Source organism: Odocoileus virginianus, chromosome 27, assembly GCF_023699985.2.
Source record: "Odocoileus virginianus isolate 20LAN1187 ecotype Illinois chromosome 27, Ovbor_1.2, whole genome shotgun sequence".
Classification (NCBI taxonomy): Eukaryota; Metazoa; Chordata; class Mammalia; order Artiodactyla; family Cervidae; genus Odocoileus; species Odocoileus virginianus.
Genome location: NC_069700.1, coordinates 38386037 through 38410396, shown reverse-complemented (window position 1 = coordinate 38410396; position 24360 = coordinate 38386037). Strand labels below are relative to the sequence as shown.

The window sequence follows — 24360 nt, the reverse complement described above, 5'->3', positions numbered from 1 at the left end:
ATGTATCATGCCATTCCCTTCTGGCTTGTAGAGTTTCAGTTAGGATATCAGCTGATAGCCTGATGGGAATTCCTTGTATGTTACTTGTCATTTTTCCCTTGTTGCTTTTAATATTTTATCTCCGTCGTCAGTTTTTTTCAGTTTGATCACTATGTGTCTTGGTGTGCTCCTCCTTGGGTTTATCCTGCCTGGGGTTCTCTGTGCTTCCTGGACTTGGTTGACTATTTCTTTCCCATGTTAGGGAAGTTTTCAGCTATTATCTCTTCAAATATTTTCTCAGGTCCTTTCTCTCTGTCTCCTTCTGGGACCCTATAATTCAAATGTTCTTGCATTTAATGTTGTCCCAGAGGTCTCTTAGGCTGTCTTCATTTCTTTTCATTCTTTTTTCTATATTCTGTCCTGCAGCAGTGATTTCCACCATTCTGCCCTCCAGGTTATTTATCCATTCTTCTGCCTCAGTTATTCTGCTATGGATTCCTTCTAGTGTATTATTTATCTCTGTTTATTTGCTCTTTAGTTCTTCTAGGTTTTTGGTCAACATTTCTTTCATCTTCTCAATCTTTGCCTCCATTCTTTTTCTGAGATCCTGAATCATCTTCACGATCATTATTCTGAATTGTTTTTCTGGAAAGTTGCCTGTCTCCAGTTCATTTAGTTGTTTTTCTGGTTTTTATTTTTGCCTTTCATACTGTTCATGGGGTTCTCAAGGCAAGAATGCTGAAGTGGTTTGCTATTCCCTTTTCCAGTGGACCACATTTTGTCACAACTCTCCACCATGACCCGTCCATCTTGGGTGGCCCTATGTGGTGCAGCTTATAGTTTCATTGAGTTACATAAGGTTGTGATCCTTGTGATCAGTTTGGTTAGTTTTCTGTGATTGTCGTTTTCTTTCTGTCTGCCCTCTGATGGATGAGGGTAAGAGGCTTGTACAAGCTTCCTGATGGGAGGAACTGGCTGTGGGGGAAACAGGGCCTTGCTCTAGTGGGCAAGGCCATGCTCAGTAAATCTTAAATACAAGTTTCTGCTGATGGGTTGGGCTGTGTTCCCTCCCTGTATTGTGGCCTGAGGCCAAACTATAGTAGGGTTAATGGTGGTGATGGCAGCTTCCTTTAAAGGATTTATGCCAGCATGCCAGGGCTCCCAGGTCTGCTGCAGCCAGAGCCTCGGACCCCACAGCAGGCCACTGTCTACCCGCGCCTCCGCGGGAGACTCCCAGACACACACTGGCTCTGTCTCTTGCAGGGTCACTGCTCCTTTCCCCTGGGTCCTGGTGCACACAAGGTTTTGTTTGCATCCTCCGAGCATCTCTGGTGGCTCTGAGATTTGATTTTAAATGCAGTTTTGCCGCTCCTGCTGTCTTGTTGGGGCTTCTCCTTATAGCCATGAGTATGTTCATTGACTCAGTCATGTCTGACATTACTTACATTACTTTGCCAACAGAGGTCCATATAGTCAAAGCTATGGTTTTTCCAGTGGTCATGTATGGATGCGAGAGTTGGACCATGAAGGAGGCTGAACACCAAAGAATTGATGCTTTTGAACTGTGGTGTTGGAGAAGACTCTTGAGAATCCCTTGGACTGCAAGGAGATCAAACCAGTCCATCCTAAAGGGAATCAGTCCTGAATACTTATTGGAAGGACTGATGCTGAAGCTGAAGCTCCAGTACTTTGGCCACCTGATGTGAAGAGCTGACTCATTGGAAAAGCCTCTGATTCTGGGAAAGACTGAAGGCAGGAGAAGGGGAATGACAGAGGATGAGATGGTTGGATGGTATCACTGACTCGATGGGCATGAGTTTGATCAAGCTTCTGGAGACGGTGAATGACGGGGAATGCACTGTGCTGCAGTCCATGGTGTCGCAAAGATTTGGACATGCCTGAGCAACTGAACAAAAACTGGCGTTTCATCTTGTCCCTTCAACTGGGACATAACTTTATGCTTTTTCATCCTGATTAGCTTTCTGTAATGTGGTTTTTGTTTTAGTCACTGTGGGGCTGTGGTTCTTCTTGCTTCTTCTGTCTGCCCTCTCATGGAGGAGGCTAAGAGGCTTGTGTAAGCTTCCTGATGGGAAGGACTGATGGTGGGAAAAACTGAGTCTTGCTCTGGTGGGCAGGGCCATGCTCAGTAAAGCTTTAATCTGCTGGTGGATGGAGTTGCACTCTCTCCTGGCAGTTTTTTGGCCTGAGAGGACCCAGCCCTTGGGTCTGTGGGTTCTATAGTTGGGTTAATGGTGACCTCCAAGAGGATTAAGGCCAAAGGGGACCTTCCAAGACTACTGTTGCCCACCCCCCGGTTCCTGAGACCCTGTCAACCTCCTCCACAGAAGACCTTCCTACACTGGGAGGTAGCTTTGGTTCAGTTTCCTGTGGAATCACTGCTCCTTCCTCTGAGTCTTGGTGCATGCAAAGTTTTGTCTGTGCCCTGAGAAACTGGAGTCTGTTTCCCCAGTCCTATGGAAGTTTTTTGGAAGTGGAAATCTTGCCTTCAAGGTCAGATTCCCTGGGGATTCCCAGTCCCTTTGTCAGGTCCCCAGGCTGGGAAGCTTGACATGGTGTTCTGAACCTTCACAACAGTAGGAGAACTTCTTTGAGATTATTGTTCTCCAGTTTATGGATCACTCACTCAGTGGGTATGGGATTTGAGTTTATTGTGACTGAGCCCCTCCTACCATCTTACAATGGCTTCCTGTTTATCTTTAGACACGGGGCATCTTTTTGGTAGGTTTCAGCATTATCCTGTCTATGGTTTTTCAATAGCTGGTTGTGATTTTGGTGCTCTCGCAGGAGGAGGTGATTGCTCGTGTCTGTACTCCATCATCTTGAACTGGAAGTCTATTTTGTTGATTCTTAAATTGCCTTAAAAGCAGGAATAAATATGGTAATGTAAGTTTCCATGTTACTCTTTCCATACATCTCACCCTCTCCTCCCCTCTCCCCATGTCCATAAGTCTATTCTCTATGTCTGTTTCTCTATTGTTGCCCTGTAAATAAATTCTTCAGTACCATTTTTCTAGATTCCATGTATATGCATTAGAATATGGTGTTTATCTTTCTTTTTCTGACTCACTTCACGTGGTATAATAGGTTCTAGGTTCATCCACCTCATTAGAACTGACTCAAATGCATTTCTTTTTATGGCTGAGTGATATTCCATTGTGTATATGTACCACAACTTCTTTATCCATTCATTTGTGGATGGACATCTAGGTTGCTTCCATGTTCTAGCTATTATAAATAGTGCTGCAGTGAACAATGGGATACATGTGTCTCTTTTAATTTTGGTTTCCTCAAGGTATATATCTAGGAGTGGTATTGTTGGGTCATATGGTGGTTTTATTCCTAGTTTTTTAAGGAATCTCCATAACGTCTTCCATAGTGGCTGTGTCAATTTACATTCCCATCAACAGTACAAGAGTGTTCCCTTTTCTCCACACCCTCTGCAGCATTTATTGTTTGTAAACATTTTGATGATGGCCATTCTGACCGATATGAGGTGATATCTCATTGTAGTTTTGATTTGCAGTTCTCTAATAATGAGTGATGTTGAGCATTACCATATGAAAAATAGATGGCCAACGGGAATTTGCTGTGTGGCTCAGGAAACTCAAACAGGGGCTCTGTATCAACCTAGAGGGGTGGGATCAGGAGGGAGATGGGAGGGAGGTTCAAAGGGAGGGATATATGTACACCTGTGGCTGATTCATGCTGAGGTTTGACAGAAAGCAGCAAAATTCTGTAAAGCAATTATCCTTCAATAAAAAATAAATAAATTTTAAAAAGCAGGAATAAATAATGATATTTCCTGAAATAGATAATGTTAATAACAGTCACCAATTAAAAAAGCATAACTAGCTATTCAGGGTCTCATCATGTGCTATCAATGCATGGAAGTTTTTCTCTTTTGAATTTTTAAGTTAATGTTAATACTTCTATTGGATGGTTAAATACTTGTATTAAAAGCTATTTTAGAGTTAGTTTCTTACATGTGCTTCATCTTACTTTTATTTCATTTCTATTATTCTATTACCATCTATGTTTCATAAACTCTTTACACAATCTATCTTAACATTTTCTATTTTCAGCTCTCTTATTTAAATTTCAGTTATGTGTTTGTATAAAAGTAATAATTAATGGATGATTATTTAATACATATATATGCATTTATTACTCAAGACATATTTAAAATATAATTTATGTAGCTAAGAAGAAAATTATGTGGCACAGATGTTAAGAGCCTTATTTTTTATTTTAATAAATAATTTTGGATGATTTTATATTCTACTACATTTCAATCTGACATATATAACAGATGCCCCTTATATAATATTCTTAAGCTTTTTTACTGACTCTTCTTGATTTATCTAAGTGTTCATAAAATTTGCATATTTCCTGAGGGAATTCATAGTTAATCATGGTACATATCTACACTGACACTAATACTAATTTTCCCTTCTGTGCCAAGAACTAGTACACATACATACAGAGGAGTGTTCATATTTTAGAGCTAGTTTTTAATATCTGTTGAAATGTTGACCAAATGCTGCTGGGAACAATGATTTTCTGCCTGCCATTACCTAAAAGGTAAGTGGATACCTTCCTTTACCTTCCAAGTCAGTAAAGTAAGATGTGTTGTTCATGGAGTTTAAGATGGCTTAGTCATATATCACAAATTTATTTTCACTTCAGTTAAGTCACTCAGTTGTGTCCGACTCCTTGTGACCCCATGGTCTGCAGCACGCCAGGCTTCCCTGTCCATCACCAACTCCCAGAGCCTACTCAAACTCATGTCCATTGAGTCGGTGATGCCATCCAACCATCTCATCCTCTGTCGTCCCCTTCTCCTCCCACCTTCAATCTTGCCCAGCATCAGGGTATTTTCCAATGAGTCTATTCTTCGAATCAGGTAGCCAAGGTATTTGTTCAGCCTCAGCATCAGTCCTTCTAATGAATATTCAGGACTGATTCCCTTTAGGATGTACTGGTTGGATATCCTTGCAGTCCAAGGGACTCTCAAGAGTCTTCTCCAACACCACAGTTCAAAAGCATCAATTCTGACTTTAGGGGAAATGCTTTCAATTTTTGAGGATAATGTTTGCTGAGGTTTTGTCATATATAGCTTTTATTATGTTGAGGTATGTTCCTTCTTTCTGGAGGGTCCTGCTTTCTGGGGTTTTTTTTTTTTTAATCATAAATGGATGCTGAATTTTGTCAAAGGCTTTCTCTGCATCTATTGAGATAATCATTAAATTGAATGCATTTCCCCTGAAGTCAGGAACACGACAAGGGTGCCCACTCTCACCACTACTATTCAATCTAGTTTTGGAAGTTTTGGCCACAGCAATCAGAGCAGAAAAAGAAATAAAAGGAATCCAGATTGGAAAAGAAGAAGTAAAACTCTCACTGTTTGCAGATCACATGATCCTCTACATAGAAAACCCTAAAGACTCCACCAGAACATTACTAGAGCTAATCAATGAATATAGTAAAGTTGTGGGATATAAAGTTAACACACAGAAATCCCTTGAATTCCTATACACTAACAATGAGAAAACAGAGAAATTAATTCCATTCACCATTGCAATGAAAAGAATAAAATGCTTTGGAATAAATTTACATAAAGAAACAAAAGACCTATATATCAAAAACTATAAAACACTGATGAAAGAAATCAAAGAGGACACAAATAGATGGAGAAATATACCATGTTCATGGATCAGAAGAATCAATATAGTGAAAATGAGTATATACCCAAAGTAATCTACAAATTCAATGCAATCCCTATCAAGCTACCAACGGTATTTTTCAGAGAATTAGAACAAATAATTTCACAATTTGTATGGAAATACAAAAAACGTTGAATAGCCAAAGCAATCTTGAGAGAGAAGAATGGAACTGGAGGAATCAACCTGCCTGACTTCAGACTCTACTACAAAGCCACAGTCATCAAGACAGTGTGGTACTGGCACAAAGACAGAAATATAGATCAATGGAACAAAACAGAAAGCCCAGACATAAATCCACGTTACCTATGGACACCTTATCTTTGAAAAAGGAGGCAAGAATATACAATGGAGAAAAGATAATCTCTTTAACAAATGGTGCTTGGAAAACTGGTCAACCACTTGTAAAAGAATGAAACTAGAACACTTTCTAACACCATTCACAAAAATAAACTCAAAATGGATTAAAGATCTAAATGTAAGACTAGAAACTATAAAACTCCTAGAGGAAAGCATAGGCAAAACACTCACTGACATAAACCACAGCAGGATCCTCTATGACCCACCTCCCAGAATATTGGAAATAAAATCAAATATAACCAAATGGGACCTAATTAAAATTAAAAGCTTCTGCACAACAAAGGAAACTATAAGCAAGGTGAAAAGACAGCCTTCAGAATGGGAGAAAATAATAGCAAATGAAGCAACAGACAAAGAATTAATCTCAAAAATATACAAGCAACCCTTGCAGCTCAATTCCAGAAAAATAAAAGACCCAATCAAAAAATGGGCCAAAGAACTAAACAGACATTTCTCCAAAGAAGACATACAGATGGCTAACAAACACATGAAAAGATGCTCAACATCACTCATTATCAGAGAAATGCAAATCAAAACCACAATGAGGTGCCATCTCACACCCATCAGAATAGCTGCTATCCAAAAGTCTAAAAGCAATGAATGCTGGAGAGGGTTCGGAGAAAAGGAAACCCTCTTACACTGTTGGTGGGAATGCAAACTAGTACAGCCACTATGGAGAACAGTGTGGAGATTCCTTACAAAACTGGAAATAGAGCTGCCATATGACCCAGCAATCCTGCTGCTGGGCATACACGCTGAGGAAACCAGAATTGAGAGACACGTGCACCCCAATGTTCATCACAGCACTGTTTATAATAGCCAGGACATGGAAGCAACCTAGATGTCTATCAGCAGATGAATGGATAAGAAAGCTGTGGTACATATACATAATGGAATATTACTCAGCAAGTAAAGAGAATGCATTCAAATCAGTTCTAATGAGGTGGATGAAACTGGAGTCTATAATACAGAGTGAAGTAAGCCAGAAAGAAAAACACCAATACAGTATACTAGTGCATATATATGGAATTTACAAAGATGGTAATGATAACCCTGTATGCAAGACAGCAAGAGAGACACAGATGTATTGAACAGTCTTTAGGACTCTGTGGGAGAGGGCGAGGGTGGGATGATATGGGAGAATGGCATTGAAACATGTATATTATATGTGAAATGAGTCACCAGCCCAGGTTGGATGCATGAATCAGGGTGCTCGGGGCTGGTGCACTGGGGTGACCCTGAGGGATGGGATGGGGAGGGAGGTGGGAGGGGGGATCGAAATGGGAACACATGTACACCCATGGTGGATTCAAGTCAATGTATGGTCTACATCCATGCCACCCTGAACGCGCCCGATCTCTTCAAGTCAATGTATGACAAAACCAATACAATGTTGTAAAGTAAAATAAAGAAATTAATTCCTTTTTTAAAAAATACAAAAAAATAATGAAACTAAACAAAAAAGAAAAAAAAAAAACATTGATTCTTTGGCACTCAGCTTTCTTTATAGTCCAACTCTCACATTCATACATGATTACTGGAAAAACCATAGCTTTGGCTACATGGACTTTTGTTGGCAAAGTAATGTCTCTGCTTTTATATGCTGTCTAGGTTGGTCATAGCTTATCTTCCAAGGAGAAAGTGTCTTTTAATTTCACGGCTGCCGTCACCATGTGCAGTGATTTGGAGCCCTAAAAACTAAAGTCTCTCACTGTTTCCATTATTTCCCCATCTATTTCCTATGAAGTGATGGGACTGGATGCCATGATTTTAATTTTCTGAATGTTGAGTTTTTAAGCCAGCTTTTTCACTCTCCTCTTTCACTTTCATCAAGAGCCTTTTTGATTCTTCACTTTCTGCCATAAGGGTGGTTCAGTTCAGTTCAGTTCAGTTGCTCAGTCATGTCCAACTCTTTGTGACCCCATGAACCGCAGCATGCCAGGCCTCCCTGTCCATCACCAACTCCCGGAGTTTACTCAAACTCATGTCCATCGAGTCGGTGATGCCATCCAACCAGCTCATCTTCTGTCATCCCCTTCTCCTCCTGCCCCCAATCCTTCCCAGAATCAGGGTCTTTTCCAATGAGTCAACTCTTCGCATCAGGTGGCCAAAGTATTGGAGTTTCAGCTTCAGCATCAGTCCTTCCAATGAACACCCAGGACTGATCTGCTTTAGGATGGACTGGTTGGATCTCCTTGCAGTCCAAGGGACTCTCAAGAGTCTTCTCCAACATCACAGTTCAAAAGCATCAATTTTTCAGCGCTCAGTTTTCTTCACAGTCCAACTCTCACATCCATACATGACCACTGGAAAAACCATAGCCTTGATCAGATGGACCTTTGTTGGCAAAGTAATGTTTCTGCTTTTTAATATGCTATTTAGGTTGGTCATAACTTTCCTTCCAAGGAGCAAGTGTCTTTTAATTTCATGGCTGCAATCACCATCTGCAGTGATTTGGAGCCCAAAAAATAAAGTCTGACACTGTTTCTACTGTTTCCCCATCTATTTGCCATGAAGTGATGGGACCAGATGCCATGATCTTAGTTTTATGCATGTTGAGCTTTAAGCCAACTTTTTCACTCTCCTCTTTCACTTTCATCAGGAGGCTTTTTAGTTCCTCTTCACTTTCTGCCATAAGGGTGGTGTCATCTGCATATCTGAGGTTATTGATATTTCTCCTGTCAGTCTTGATTCCAGCTTGTGCTTCATTCAGCCTGGCATTTTGCATGATATACTGTGCATATAAGTTAAATAAGCAGGGTGACCATATACAGCCTTGATGTAGTCCTTTCCCTATTCGGAACCAGTCTGTTGTTCCATGTCCACTTCTAACTGTTTCTTCTTGACTTGCATACAGATTTCTCAGGAGGCACGTCAGATAGTCTGGTATTCCCATCTCATTAAGAATTTTCCACACTTTCACTTGGCTACAAATAAATTCTTCTTAAATTGTCAGTGATTGCCTTTGAATTGACCTTGGGGCATAGATACTCTGAAAGACAGTTTTCAGATATCAGTTTTGTTGATTCAGCCCTTCATTTCAGAAAGGTAGCCAGAGAGAGAACCATCTTTATATTGCTCCAGAGAATCAAGGTTCCTGTGAATATCTCCTCCATCAGTGATGATGCTTTATGTGTTTCCAACTATGTTTGGTTAAAAGAGACATTAACATCTAAGAAACAGCAAACAGCAGAATGTGAATACTTGTATGTTGCTGCAAAATGCATTGTATGCATGTTTCAGATGAGATGGCAAAATGAGATTCTTTTGGAAAAGTGGACATCTAATGCTGTCTAAAAAATTAAGTTTCATTTCAAAAGAAAATCTTGCAATTTCTTGATTCAGACTTTTTATCTCTGTAGTGGAAGCATTTGATTTGGCCATTGTATCAGTTCTCCAGGGGAATATGGACTATGAAATAGGTTATCTCCATATGCACAAATACTTTATGTGCATGTAGAATTACACCTCAAGAAATGAAATGATTAGAAAGTTTAAGATTCTGTCTAGAAATTTCCACTGTGGATGGCATCATTTTCCTAGGGAAGAAAAAGTGGTGTTTGTGGAGTGAATAATGAATCATATCTGTCACCACCAGGAAGGTTGATTGTATATGTAGAAAAATATATGTGTGTTATATAGTATATAAAACATATAAATGTAATAACATATTTATACATGCAAGCTCCCTAAAGATTTTGGAGAAATTCCCATGAAAGCATGTGTTCTATTTAATTTTATTTAAGATTGAAAAATGTGAGTTAAAGCAGCTCATTTATGTTCTTCATGAAAGAATGGTTCGTTATTACTTTTTCAAACAAAGCTCAATAGTTGGTGATGTATTTAATCTCATCCTAAAGAAAACTAGAACAGGAGCCAGGAAACGTAGTTGAGAACCTTAGAAAGTCATTTAATCTCTCTCTCAGTCTGCCTTCCCCGCAGAGTAGCTCCACAGATGAAATGCAGATAGAAAAGTGCTTTGGAATAACAAGGCAACACATAAATGTAAGATAGTATTGCTTCAGTTTTTGCCCTATGAAAGTGAACTTTTAGAAATCCAATTCCAGATGTGGGCATACATTCAGTCATGTAACCCTGGCATTTTGAAACCCTTATTCTGGATAATACATCTTTTGTTATTCACTAGTATCATACACTACTCCACATTAAACAGTATGCAGTGAGCTCAGTAACAGGGCTTTTAATTCCATAAAAATAAATTTATATTATATAGACCTGTATAAGGACAGTGGCGCCCAGTTCTGTAGACTAGAACATAATTCCTTGGAATTTATAAGTCATTCATCAACTCTTATATATTCTGTGTATACAAATAGTGCCATGTTCCCCCACCCCTCTCCCAGAGGGTAGCACAGAGACCCCTATTCCCTTAAAATGCAATCTTGTTATGGGCAGATATTGTACAGTTGGTTCATCTTCATATATCCAATAACTCTAATAATGCTGGTTAATAAGTGTTGTATAAATGGAAGTTCAGCTTTGCTTTTTTAAATTTTAGATGTGAGTTTGTTCATTCATTCAGCAATGTAATTAAGCCCTTATTATGTGTCCATCCTGAAAGATTATAATAAAAAATGGGAAACAGGCAGGCAAATAAGTAATTACAGATCTCTTTTATAGGACACCCCTACAAAGTGTAGTGGGTTCATAGAAATGAAATTGCGGTTGACTCTTGAACAAAGGTCTGAACTATGCAGGTCCACTTATACATGGGCATTTTTGAATAGTGAATTCTACAGTGCTACCTGATGGGATATGTGGTGGGTTGAATCCACAGATACAGAAGCACAGGTAGGAGGAACTATAGATGGGAAGGAATTGTGTGCATTTGAATGCATGGAGTGGAGGGCTGGCACCCTCTAACTCCCACGTTGTTAAAGGGTTAACTGTGCTTAATTCTCCACGGAGGTCACAAAAGTCCTGAGTAGGTAACGAGTTGAATCTTGAATAATGAGTTAAGTGTTTTGATTGAGGACAGTAATTGAGGTCATCATAGTATTGAGAAATGATTTTTCATGGGTTTCTCACATTTCTGCATGTCTTACTAGCTTCCTTTGAAAATATCTTTGCAAAGTGTTTGTGCAGCAAGTGGCCTTGGGTAATAGTGCGTCTTTTCAGAACAAAGGGCAGACATGTTGAAATGGTCTGGTTCACCAAACACCGCTCCTGTAATGCTCAGGGAACCAGTACAAAAAACTGTTGGTGCTGTGGCTGCTGCTATCAAGGTGAATAGTAAAGCCTCTTGTTTTTGACTCGAGTTGCATGGCCTCTGCCAGCATCCAGACTGGCAGGGCTACTTATTAGCTAGCATGTGCAGTAATACCATCGCCTTTCATGGGTTTTGACAGTTTTGTGGATGAACTGTTGCGGAGAGAGACATGACTTTCTGCAAAAGGAAGAATGAGGGTAGTCAGGTGGTTAAAAGAATTTGAGTGAAATCAGGGCTTCCCAGGTGGCGTCAGTGGTAAAGAATCCACTTGCTAGTTCAGGAGACCCAAGAGATGGAGTTTCAATCCCTGGGTCAGAAAGATCCTCTGGAGTAGGAAGTGGCAATCCACTCCAGTATTCTTGCCAGGAAATTCCAAGGACAGGGGAACCTGGCAGGCTACAGTCTACGGGGTCGCAAAGAGTCGGACACGACTGAGTGTGTGCACACGTGTGTGCACACACACACATACACACGCACAGGAATTGGTAACAGACATGTTTCATAGTTGGTGGAGCAACACATGGTCCTCTGCTTTGTTGCTTGTTAAAGATGAGGACCTGGGAAGATGGCTGCTGTCTTGTTTCGGGGAAGTATTAATAGGTTCAACGATTGAGTGATGCCACACTTGTGCTGGCTCTTCTCAGAGAAGGGGAACTTCCCTAGGTATCTACTGGTCAGTCTCAAGTCCATCCATTGTGAAAACTAGGACTAAGATGAGTCCTGGGTGGGCTGAAGGGTCTCTTCTCTCTGTCCATCAGTAGTTACTGGAAGTGTCGAAAGAAGAAATTTAGACAACATTATGAGAGGAAGCCAGGTGAATCATAAGAACTCTGATTGGTTGAGTTGGGAGATGAGGGGTTAGGGTAAATGATTCTTGTTAATAAGGAATAGCAACAGTTGGACCTTCTTAGCTGCCCTGTAATCTGTCCTTACCAGCTTGATACTAGAGAAGGCAGTGAAAAGTCTGCAGAGAGCCCTAGCTGCTCTACAGAAACTCTGGGGAGAGTTCCCTGGGTGGGGCAGACTCCTATGTAAGGAACCATGACTGAGTCCCTGAAGAGTACGGGGCTGCTGCTGCCCCAGATTATGTATAAGGTGCTGAAAAGCAGCCCGCTGGAAAATGAGAAAGGACCCAAAGAATTATAGATGAATTTTAAAGTCAGCATGAGACAAGTGCTCGGGCCTGGTGCACTGGGAAGACCCAGAGGGATCGGGTGGAGAGGGAGGTGGGAGGGGGGATTGGGATGGGGAATACATGTAAATCCATGGCTGATTCATGTCAATGTATGACAAAAACCACTACAATATTGTAAAGTAATTAGCCTCCAACTAATAAAAATTTTAAAAAAATTAAAAAATAAAAAACATAAAGTCAGCCTTGCCACCTTGCAAAACTCTCTTAGCCCTTATACTGTAACTGGTAAGAGATGGTATCTTAACAATGGAAGCATGTACAAGTCTGGCCCTTGTCAGGCAGAGGGAACAAGCTGATGATTCTGTTGGAAATCAGCACAGCTATGGATACTAATTCCAGGGGCTACCAAGGTTAAAATAGATGGTGTCGGAAATGATGATTTTGCTTTCTGGTAAAGGGCTTTGTGTGGATCTGAGATGTTGCAAGTTCATTGTTTTGAGTCAGTGAACAGCTGCTGTGCTGGTCTTTCCTTCTGCACCACCCTTCCCATCATTGCTGTCCTTCCTCCTTCAGCTGTTTTAGGCAAAAGATGATTATTGGTGCATGAATAGCATCTATCTGAGTGTGCTAGGGGCCAGTGGGGAGACTGGGGACTCTTACCAAGTCACCATCCTATTAGTCCCGTGGTGGTGGGTGTCCTGATTCAGTTGATGGGGTTCAGCAGTATTCCCAGCGGCAAAGGGGAGGTGAGGCAGCCTTGCGGGTGAGGCCTTGCTGCTTCCGCATCTGAATGTGTGGTAAAAACTGTAGCATATTGTGACTGTGATTTTCTGTCCCATAAATGCCAGAGGTCCCATCTCAGTAGGAAGAGCTACATGCAGAGAAGCAGACACACCGTCGGGGGATCCCCAAAATCTCTGACCTCCTGGAGCTCCAAGACTCTGTGACTGGTGATTTGGCAAATTGAAGCTTCTGGCAAAGTCAGAAAGCCTCCTCCTCCTGGCACGTTGGGGGGGCTGTGTATCCGTTACTGTCCTGACACAGCCTTCCAGGTCTCTTTGGAAAATCAGTTGTCAGCCTGCCATGGAGTCCTTTTTTTAACTGGATGCTTGACTCAGGGAGGTTTCTCTGACTCTCTGGCCCATATTTCCATTTTGGGGATTCAGCCTGGAGGTGGTGGCTAACGAGGTCAGGCATTTTCAGCAGGCCTCACTAATCAAATGGAAATGGTATATTTGAGAAAGTGGCTGGCCTGTCCCCAGTGCAACCTGAGCTTTACTCACGAAAAGTAGTCGTTGCCCTCTGTCGTCCATTCCGCCGCCTGGAACAAAGCTACCAGCTCAGTGGGGACCCTTCTCTTCACGGTGCTTTTCTTAGCGTGGTTGGATGATGTTTCAGCTGAGCTGAAACCTGATGATGACCACTGGGCTCCTGCGGTTGGGAAGCCTCCCAGGCTGCCCTGCAGAACTGCAAAGGGCTGTGATCACTCTAGTCGTCCAGTGGAACTGGAGGCCTTTCCCATGTTTTTACGGACTCGTGGGTTGTGGTCATTGGCCTAGCTTATTTGTCTGCCATTTGGCAAACTGTGCACTGAGATAAAGACACCTTGGGGAGGCGCTATGAATTATGGCAATAAATTATGGCTGCCGATGGGTCATCGGAGGCCCATAACTCGGATGAGGCACCCTGGAGTCACACTGCTGATCAAACCTCCATTGCCTGGATTGCCACCACTGCTGCCTGGATATATAATAGCACTGAACATAGTAACATACCCACCATCATAAAAAAGGTACAGCGTAAACAACTCCAGGTTTCTGATGCCGAGGCCAGTGCGGCATAGGATTCATTCTGCTGGTTGGCTGCAGGGCCCTCAGGAGGAGTGGGCATGGCTATTTCTGTATTGTATTGTAGGCTGTTTTTCTCCTGTTCCTTGGAGGTCTGTTGAGACTGTTGCTGTTTTTTGCTGTTGTTGTTTAGTTCCTAAGTGGTGTGCAACTAACCGTCTTGTGACCCCATGGGCTATAACCCTTCAGGCTTCTCTGTCCATGGGATTTTACAGGCAGGAGTACTGGAGTGGGTTGCTGTTTCCTCCTCCAGGGGATCTTCCTGACCCAGGGGTATAACTCATGTCTCCTGCATTGGCAGGCAGATTCTTTACCATTGTGCCACCCTGGAAGCCACCAGCTGGACTAGCTTTAATTAAATATTTTCATAAGATAAATTGAACTGATTTGGTTCTAGCTCCTGTTCATTTATCAAAGGGGCAAAACAGAATGGTTTATTAATGTGACAATTTGCCATAAAACAAGATGGTGTAAAAATGAAGAGTGGGTATTATTGGGAAATAATTCTCCATGGGTGTCTTGAATTTTTGTTTGTCTTACAAGCAGAGGCACAAATACCTTTGTTCCAAACTCTCTTTCCAAGGATTTTTGTATGTCAAGCAGCTTTGAATGATAGAAATAGTGTATCCTTCTGGAGCCAAGGGGGACTGTCTTTCTCTGGGACAAAAGGCAGGCAAACTCATGGTCAAGCATCATAAACACATGTCTACCTCTGTCACTAAAGGGTCATAACTGCCCATTACCAAAGTTTCAAGCTCCATGTGCTTAGAGTTCCTTTCCTATAATGGAACCCATTGCCTGTGCAAACGTTACATGGTTCTCTTTTCTTCCTGGAAATTGGGCTTGGAGAACCATAGAAATCCTGATCCTCTAACTACTGTGGTTGTTAGGAGTAATAATACTTTTTTTCTTTTCTGACCCAGGGTTCTTGTGTCTTCTACCAGCATCCATGGCAGGCTCAACTTGTTAGCTTGCAAGTAAAGTAAAACTTCAGACCCTTTATCTTTTTCTCACAATTAGTAGCTATAAAAGATACACCTCTCAATATTGTAACACAGTTGATGTTTATTTTTCTATGACAAAACAATTGCTTCTTATTATTTTTCAAGTAGTGATTCAAGTGTAGCTTCCTTTCTTTTTTCTTTTTTTGTCTTTATCAGATTCCAAGTTTTCCATACTCATCTACATCAAGCTGTCTGGAAGGGAAGGAGCATGGATGCATGTACATGGGGTATTTTCATGGGCCAAGCCTAAAAGGGGTACATAGCATTCACCTTCATGTTCTGTCAGCTGAACTTGTTCAAACGTGACTTTTAGGGGAGAAATGAAGTCCAGTCCTGTGCCCGTGAAGAAGAGACATGGGTTTGGCGGAAAATTTCCCTTGTGGATAGAAGCTCTTTCCAACGAAAAGTAACCTCATGTGTACAGTCATGGAAGTGAGCAGGACATGACTCTGGCCCGGCTAAAATCACAGGATGTTTGAAGTAGATTGTGGTAGAAGGTCAGAGTTAGTCATGCATCATCTTTTACCTTAGGTTGACATATCTCTCCAAATGAATGGTAGATTCTGAAAGATTTTAATCATGGAAAATAAGATTAGGGAGAATACTTAGGAAGCAATAGACTGAGTGGAAAAGGATGACAATTTAAATAAAGCCAGTGACAAAAGAGATTCACTAATGCAATCAACAAGCACTCAGGAAATACAGCTGCTGCTGCTGCTGCTGCTGCCAAGTCACTTCCGTCGTATCCGACTCTGGGCGACCCCACAGACAGCAGCCCACCAGGATCCTTTGTCTCTGGGATTCTCCAGGCAGGAATACTGGAGTGGGTTGCAGTTTCCTTCTCCAATGCATGCATGCATGCTAAGTCGCTTCAGTCATGTCCGACTCTGGGCGACCCCACAGACAGCAGCCCACCAGGATCCTTTGTCCCTGGGATTCTCCAGGCAAGAGCACTGGAGTGGGTTGCAGTTTCCTTCTCCAATGCATGCATGCATGCTAAGTCACTTCAGTCATGTCTGACTCTGTGTGACCCCATGGATAGCAGCCCACCAGGATCCTTTGTCTCTGGGATTCTCCAGGCAAGAGCACTGGAGTGGGTTGCAGTTTCCTTCTCCAATGCATGCATGCATGCTAAGTCACTTCAGTCATGTCTGACTCTGGGCGACCCCACAGACAGCAGCCCACCAGGATCCTTTGTCTCTGGGATTCTCCAGGCAAGAATACTGGAGTGGGTTGCAGTTTCCTTCTCCAATGCATGCATGCATGCCAAGTCACTTCAGTCGTGTCCGACTCTGGGCAACCCCACAGACAGCAGCCCACCAGGATCCTTTGTCTCTGGGATTCTCCAGGCAAGAATGCTGGAGTGGGTTGCAGTTTCCTTCTCCAATGCATGCATGCATGCTAAGTCACTTCAGTCATGTCACTTCAGTCATGTCTGACTGTGTGACCCCATGGACAGCAGCCCACCAGGATCCTTTGTCCCTGGGCTTCTCCAGGCAGGAATGCTGGAGTGGGTTGCAGTTTCCTTCTCCAGTGCATGCATGCATGCTAAGTCACTTCAGTCATGTCTGACTCTGTGTGACCCCATGGACAGCAGCCCACCAGGATCCTTTGTCCCTGGGCTTCTCCAGGCAAGAGCACTGGAGTGGGTTGCCGTTTCCTTCTCCCAACTAAGTGCTAGGTGTTGGGTATATGCCAAAATAGAACCAGTAATAAATGTACCAATTAGGTACCCATTAGATATACGTGGTAAGAGAGATGGTAGTGAATAGAGGTGGATTTTTAAGGTAGTCCGTAGGGTCACACAGAATCGACAGGACTGAGGTGACTTAGTACGCGTGCACACACGTGCTATTTAAAGGGAAATGTTCTTTGAGCTTACTGAACACATTATAACTTTCTTCTGATTTCTCAGGTATTCAGGAAGAGGTTATACATATCCATGCCTAGAAGACAAAATGCTAGTATTAGATTCAAGAAGAAATGTAAAATAATATCAAGTGAGGACATATTCTGCTTTGACAGAAATAACAATAATTGGTGGGGGATTGTACTTTAATTTCTTAAGATTGTTTGTTACCTCTGCCACTTACAACAGTGATGCAAGGGGAGGTCCCTTTAATTATCCTCAGCATACTGCTGTCACCTTGAAAAGTACCATGTTCATATTCTTTGTTAAATGTTGTTGTTTAATAAAGAAATATTCTTCATCCCTGTATGCTCCAAGCTAATTGCTATTGGAAATGAGTTTCAGGAAACAGTCAACAATAGTAAGACCACATGGTTTAAGATTGCCTATTTTTTTTTTTTTTTTTTTTGTAGTTTTAGGGCTGGATGTAATAAGAGAGAGGAGTGAGCTTCTCTTTATTTGCTCTGCCTTTCCACACCCCCCTCTCCTGTACTGTTTGGATGAAATGACGGCCACCCTGTGAATGAGACATGACTCCATGATCACCATCCAAAACCGAGCCTAAGGGTGAGAAACTGCACAAGTCCTCACTCAGGCCTCACCCTCCCAACTGCATGCATCACAACCTGCTCAGGAGATGCAGGAATGAGAGTCCGTTTCCTTTTTGGTTAATTTTTGCTTATTGAACTGCCTGATTTTGTGGACGTTGCAGAGGGTGGTATGTAAACTTTGTAACAGAAACCATCTGGGTTCTTTTGCTTAGTTAGTTAGCACAGAATGCTAATAAAATCAAGCAGCAGCTATGGATCCTCCAAGGACAGGCAGGGCATGTTCTTCCATGTTATGGAAACAGAGTCCCACACCCGAAATAGCCACTTCTTCACTGTATGCTTGTGGTTGTTACCAGGACAGAGACAATATAAATTGGTCAGCCCAGATTAATCATCCCTTATGGAAGACAAGACGAAAAAAAAAAAAAAACAAGTAAATGAAAACTTAGAAGCATAGGTTATGCTGATCTGGTTCAATTCTGTTAGCTTGAAGACTTTGATGATCGATTACCGGTACTTAACTGCGCTTAGAGATACCAGGAGGTCATGTTTGTTCTGTCTGGAAGGATGTAGCCTATTTCCAATTTTAACTGCAATATGAAGTTGAGAAAATCTGTTTCTATTTTTCCTATTTTAAACTAGTGTCCTAAACATAGTGTGTCCATAATCCTTAGTTTAGGGACAGACGGGAATATCCAGGATTGGGTCACCCTGGCGGGGGTGGGGGAGTCTGACCTTCAGGAAGTTGTGTGTAGGTGCAGGTCATGCTGCGTGACACAGACAAGAAATAAACAACACATCTTCACCAGCACAGGCAAGAAATCTGAACTCACACTTGGCAAGTGAAGGAAAGTGCAAAAGTCTGTTAATACAAAGATCTATTTTTTTAATGAACTCAAATGATGCTGTTTATCATCACAAGCAGAAATACTCAACAAATTTGATCTTTAGATCCTAAGTCTTCTTGACAGTTTTATCTTTGAAGTTCATCTTTTGAGTTTTAATCATAATTAGACTATTGTGCTATGCTCAGTTGCTTCAGTTGTGTCACTGTTTGCAACCCTATGGACTGTAGCCCGCCAGGCTCCTCTCTCCGTGGATTCTCCAGGCAAGAATACTGGAGTGGGTTGCCATGCCCTCCTCCAGAGGATCTTCTTGATCCAAGGATTGAACCCATGTCTCCTTCGCCTTCTGCGTCCCAGGCAGATTCTGTACTGCTGAGTCACCAGAGATGCCCAATTACACTATTACTGGATTGTAAGAAAAAAATGACTTCATGTTGTTAATAGGGTAAACCTTGTATTTTGCATTATATCATTGTATTGATTTCTTACCTTTCTTAACTTTCCAGGGTGAGAACTTAATCTTAACAAAGTGGAATTGTTTGACTTTTCATCTAAGCAGCTTTGATGACATAACAGTTATCTCTTTTTCTTGGCTTGTATTTTCCATTTCAGGAATCAGCCCAGTTATCTGGATTCCCTGAATATGTTAAAATAGTAGAAGTTGGACCTAGGGATGGATTGCAGAATGAAAAGGTAGTTTGATGTTTATTTTACACAGTTTATTTAAAATGTTAAATCTAAATATTTAGTCAGAGTCTAAAGGCTTATGTGGATTTCATATATTAGATGATTATCTTTGTTCTCAGTCACTACTTGAATTTATACATCTTAAATAGTATTTGCTTTCAGTTAAGAATTAATTTCTATTTATGTGCCCTAGACTCTACTCAAATAATATGTGATTTTTGTTTCCTTAGGTTATAGTTCCTACAGATATAAAAATTGAATTTATCAATCAGCTTTCCCAGACTGGCTTGTCTGTAATAGAAGTGACAAGCTTCGTGTCTTCCAGGTGGATACCACAGGTATGTAAGTCCATAATTCCTTAACTGGATTCTTAATCCAGCATTGCCAAGATTTAGTGACCAGCGTGATATGCATTGTGATATTAGCCTGATATAATTACCAGTTTGCTATATTCTTACTAAATTTTGGTTCGTATACCTGATGGCTCAGGCAGTAAAGGATCTGCTTGCAATGCAGGAGACCTGAGTTCAATCCCTGGATCAGGAAGATCTTCTGGAGAAGGGAAAGGCTAAATACTTCAGTGTTCTTGTCTGGAGAATTCCATGGACAGAGGAGCCTAGGGGACTACAGTTTGTGGGGTCACAAAGAGTCAGACACGACTGAGTGACTAGTACTTTTCACTTTAGTGAAAGATTTAGTGAACAGCATGATATACCTTGTGATAGTAACTTGATATAATTACCAGTTTTCTGTATTCTTATAAAATAGAAGTCCATACACTTAGATATGATTAAATAAAAAACATATTTAATTAAATATACCTATTAAGTCCTAAAAAGTTATTTGGACTTAATTGTTTAAAAGCTGTTTGGAATTTCATCCTAAACATCCAAGAGTGTATGGTCCTATATAATGAGTAGGGGATAAGACTCTCAATAGAAGTTTAGGGTCCTGCCTTTCCTTTATTTCCATTTACAAAAGCAGACTTATTATTGATCTTGCTTTATGCTTATAGCACACTGTTCCCTTGGGAATCTTGGATTTGAATTCTCAAAAGTCTTTTATATCTAGTTAGTCAGTTACTGGTACAAAATTCTTCCTCCTTGATGTAGCCTATGGTTGTCTCTTTTTTTAAACTCCATGGATGAGTTAGTAACCCACAGCCTTATGAATTAATTATTGGGATGATCTCTTAAATGATATTTGTAAGCATTGTCTCTCCCGTCTTTATGCATTCCACCCATTGCTTCTAATATAACCTCCCAGAACCTACCATTTTTATAAGTGATCTGAATATGTCCAGCAGATTTACCATTTTTGTCTGTTAGAAGAAAGTGATGTTAAGTGTGGCCTGACACCTTCCCCATACAATCCCATTTTAAGCAGTGAGAAATGTATAATAGATATGCACTCTTTTTTAATGTTTATATTTGCTAGTTTATATATATTCATATAATTGATGAAAATACATAAATTCATCAAAGACAAAAGGGAGTCATCTGGAATCTTCTTGGGAAGAGGATATAGTCTTATCCAGAGCTGGCTGGCATATGGAAGCAGCCATTACTTCTGAGACTTGGCTCTGATGTTTGAAATGTGATTAGTAATTAGCAAACAGTGAACCCCTCTCCCTTCCCGGTCCAGTTCTCATTCCCTGAATCCTTGGATTCCTTGAACCCTGTTCTTATTCTTTGGGCCCCCTAATCTCTCCCCAGAACTTATTATTTTTTCGCTGATTATTTTTTCATCCTGTTCCCTTGGTTTCCTCGTCAATCCTCCTTCACTTGCCACCCCAAAGCTCCTTTTGGCTTGCCAACAACATTTCCCGACCACCAAATTCCCTCGAGATTCTTTAATAATTTCCCCTGCCTCTGCTCTCCTCTTTTCCGACCATTCCAGTAGCAACAGTCACTTCTGAGAGGATGACAAGTCTGTGTTTCCAGTTCTGTCCTTTCTGACGAGCTTCAGCTGGACATGCTATTAGACATTGAAACTCAGTGGGTTCAAAACCATACTTATTGTTGATCCTACTTTATGCTCATAGCCCATTGTTCCTTTGGGAATCTTGGATTTGAATTCTCAAAAGTCTTTTATATCTAGTCAGTTACTGACCCAAAATTCTTCCTCCTCAATATAGCCTATCAGTTCAGTTCAGTCGCTCAGTCGTGTCCAACTCTTTGCGATCCCATGGACTGCAGCACACCAGGCCTCCCTGTCAATCAACAATTCTGAGAGTCCACCCAAACCCATGTCCATTGAGTCGGTAATGCCATCTAACCATCTCATCCTCTGTCATCCCCTTCTCCTGCTGCCCTCAATCTTTCCCAGCATCAGGGTCTTTTCCAGTGAGTCAGCTCTTCGCATCAGGTGGCCAAAGTATTGGAGTTTCAGCTTCAGCATCAGTCCTTCCAATGAACACCCAGGACTGATCTCCTTTATGATGGACTGGTTGGATCTCCTTGCAGTCGAAGGGACTCTCAAGAGTCTTCTCCAACACCACTGTTCAAAAGCATCAATTCTTCAGCACTCGGCTTTCTTTATAGTCCAACTCTCACGTCCATATATAACCACTGGAAAAATCATAGCCTTGACCAGACGGACCTTTGTTGGCAAAGTAATGTCTCGGCTTTTATATAGTAATGTCTCTACATATACATACATACTATATACAGACTCATACATACTATATACAGACTAGTGGCAAAGTCATGTCTCTGCTTTTATGTAGCCTATACCTATCTCCTATTTTTCAGCTCCATGGATGAGTTAGTTATCCATATCCTTATGGACTAATATTAATAGTCCATAAGGTCTCTCTATCAGGTCCTACTTCCTCTTGCAGAAGCTTCCTCCAAACCAAACTGCCTCTTGTTCCTGCTTATGTCCTGCCTCTGTATCTAATCATGTTTCATTTATGCTTTCTTATGTACATCTCAGTTTCTGCATTGCTTTTCAGTTATAACAAGATGGTATAAAAAGTCTTAAGACATTAAAAGCTTTTAAGTCCTTTTTAAGGTGTTGGAAACAACAGAGACCACAAAAGGATGGACAGTATTATTAATAGTAATCCATCAGTTTTCACAGCTTCAATATTCAAATATCAAGGTTACTTTATGTATCCTTAAAATAAACTGACTTTCCTTCATCCCAAGTGCCACTATTTATAATCATATATATATTTTATAAATGCTGTCTGAAGATCTGCTTCCCAGACTACGAGGGCTAAAGAAATCTTGACCGTGTCTCTGTTGGCTGTCACTGTGCCCCCATTGCTTGGTGCCTAGTAAGTAGGTGCTCAATAAATATTATGAAATGAATAATGAACCTGTTAGCCTGAAATCATCGTAACACATGACTCTATTCTTTCATATGGACAAGTGACTCTTAAATTGTTCATGTATTTGATCTTGTGTTGCAAAGGCTACAGATAATTTCCTTAGGAAGACACAAACAGCTTAATAAGATTAGACTTATTTCCTTGACATTGTCATTTTGCAAACTGCGAGCTGTTATTATTTTACTTACTATCATGTGAGACTTTTTACCATCTTTTAAGTCTTCATGACATTGCCTATGTATTCTCTTTACTTAGTGCTCTTTTCATGTATTTGATTATTGTTGGAGAGAATCTATACAGGCTGGTATAAGTTTAGAGTAAGGTTTAGGAAGGACAGGTAACATTAAGGATGACCCACCAAGATGATGTTTCAGATTTTGTGTTTTTCATTAGCATCAGAACAAGGAAATCTTCAGAGTTACATGATAAGTGAAAGTGAAAGTTGCTCAGTCATGTCCGATTCTTTGCAATCCCATGGATGGTATAGTCCATGGAATTCTCCAGACCAGAATACTAGAGTGGGTAGCGGTTCCCTTCTCCAGGGGATTTTCCTAACCCAGGGATTGAACTGGGGTCTTCTGAATTGCAGATGGATTCTTTACCAACTGAGCATGTCGGAAGCCTGACATGATATGATAACCTCCAACTACAACATCAGTATCTCTTCAAGAGACTGTTATTTCCCAATGGTTTTGTTAAGCTGTCTCTTGACTGTGGTGATGTGTGATGACTGTGGAAATTATCTTATTCCGCTATACTGGAAATTGCTTGGTGGGTTATTCTTGAGCCTAATCTGGGACACACCCAGGGCCACTGAGAAGAAGCAGGTGAGAGTCCCTTGCATGGAGGCCACTCTTCTCCTTACAAGAACAAAGGAGCGAAACAGAGGGAGGGCCATCCCTCTGTGAGCAGTAGTGGAAAATGCCTTCTGGCCTCACAGGAAGTAGAGGCCTGTGATAGGACCATAAGATAGTATGATTCATGCTGGGCTTGGTTCTGAGGTGGACTCAGGACTTAACCTGTTGAGAGGTAATGAACTCAGCATTGGCTCAAAGTATTACCGGTTGAAGGACACAACTCCCCACACGGCCTGTGAGGACAGCTGTGAGGAGGCAGGGGCTCCTCTGCGCTGTGTCCAGTCTGCACTGCCTGGAGCTGCAGTAAGTGACTGAACCTCTGTGAACCCTGGCAGTCCCAGCGGTGATGCCTTCAGGGCAGGCGGGTTTATAAAGCCCGTGAGTGGGTCCCTGCCTGTGGCGGCCGGAGCCCAGGGCACCTGGCTCCCACTATGCTCCCCAGTGTTATCCGAGCGAATGTCGACTGACAGACGATTGACTGACTTATCTGGGGCTCCTTATAAGTCAGTTGCTTTCTCTGGGATAAACAGCCTTTTTCTTAAATATTGAAGTAATGTGTTTAGTTTAAATATTGGATTGGACCCCACTCTGAAAAAGTAAAGATACTCATCCTTCAAATATTAAAAAAATATGCTATATGTTTTACTTTTAATACTCATCTGGTTACATACATTCCAAACCGAAACAAAAAAGAAGACAAAACCAAAAAAAGGAGTGTTTTTATTAAGTAAATCACTGATCTATTTGTAAAAGAACAGTGTGCCTGGATCAAAGATAATATCAGATTGAACTTTCAGAGTTATACTGGTTACTTATTACTACACATCATGAGTTTTTCAAAGGGCAGGACAGAGACCATACCATTTTGGCAATTTAAT

The 24360-nt window shown here is 41.2% G+C and overlaps 1 protein-coding gene across 4 annotated transcripts in view; it reads left to right on the top strand.

Moving 5' to 3' along the window:
* HMGCLL1 (3-hydroxy-3-methylglutaryl-CoA lyase like 1) overlaps nt 1-24360 on the top strand; it is a 183032-nt gene that overhangs the window by 43453 nt on the left and 115219 nt on the right. For all 4 annotated transcript variants that reach the window (XM_020878263.2, XM_020878262.2, XM_070456698.1 and 1 more), the window contains exons 2-3: nt 19214-19294; nt 19519-19626. In XM_020878263.2, the coding sequence (XP_020733922.1) occupies nt 19214-19294; nt 19519-19626 (189 nt within the window). The remainder of the gene's footprint in view (nt 1-19213; nt 19295-19518; nt 19627-24360) is intronic.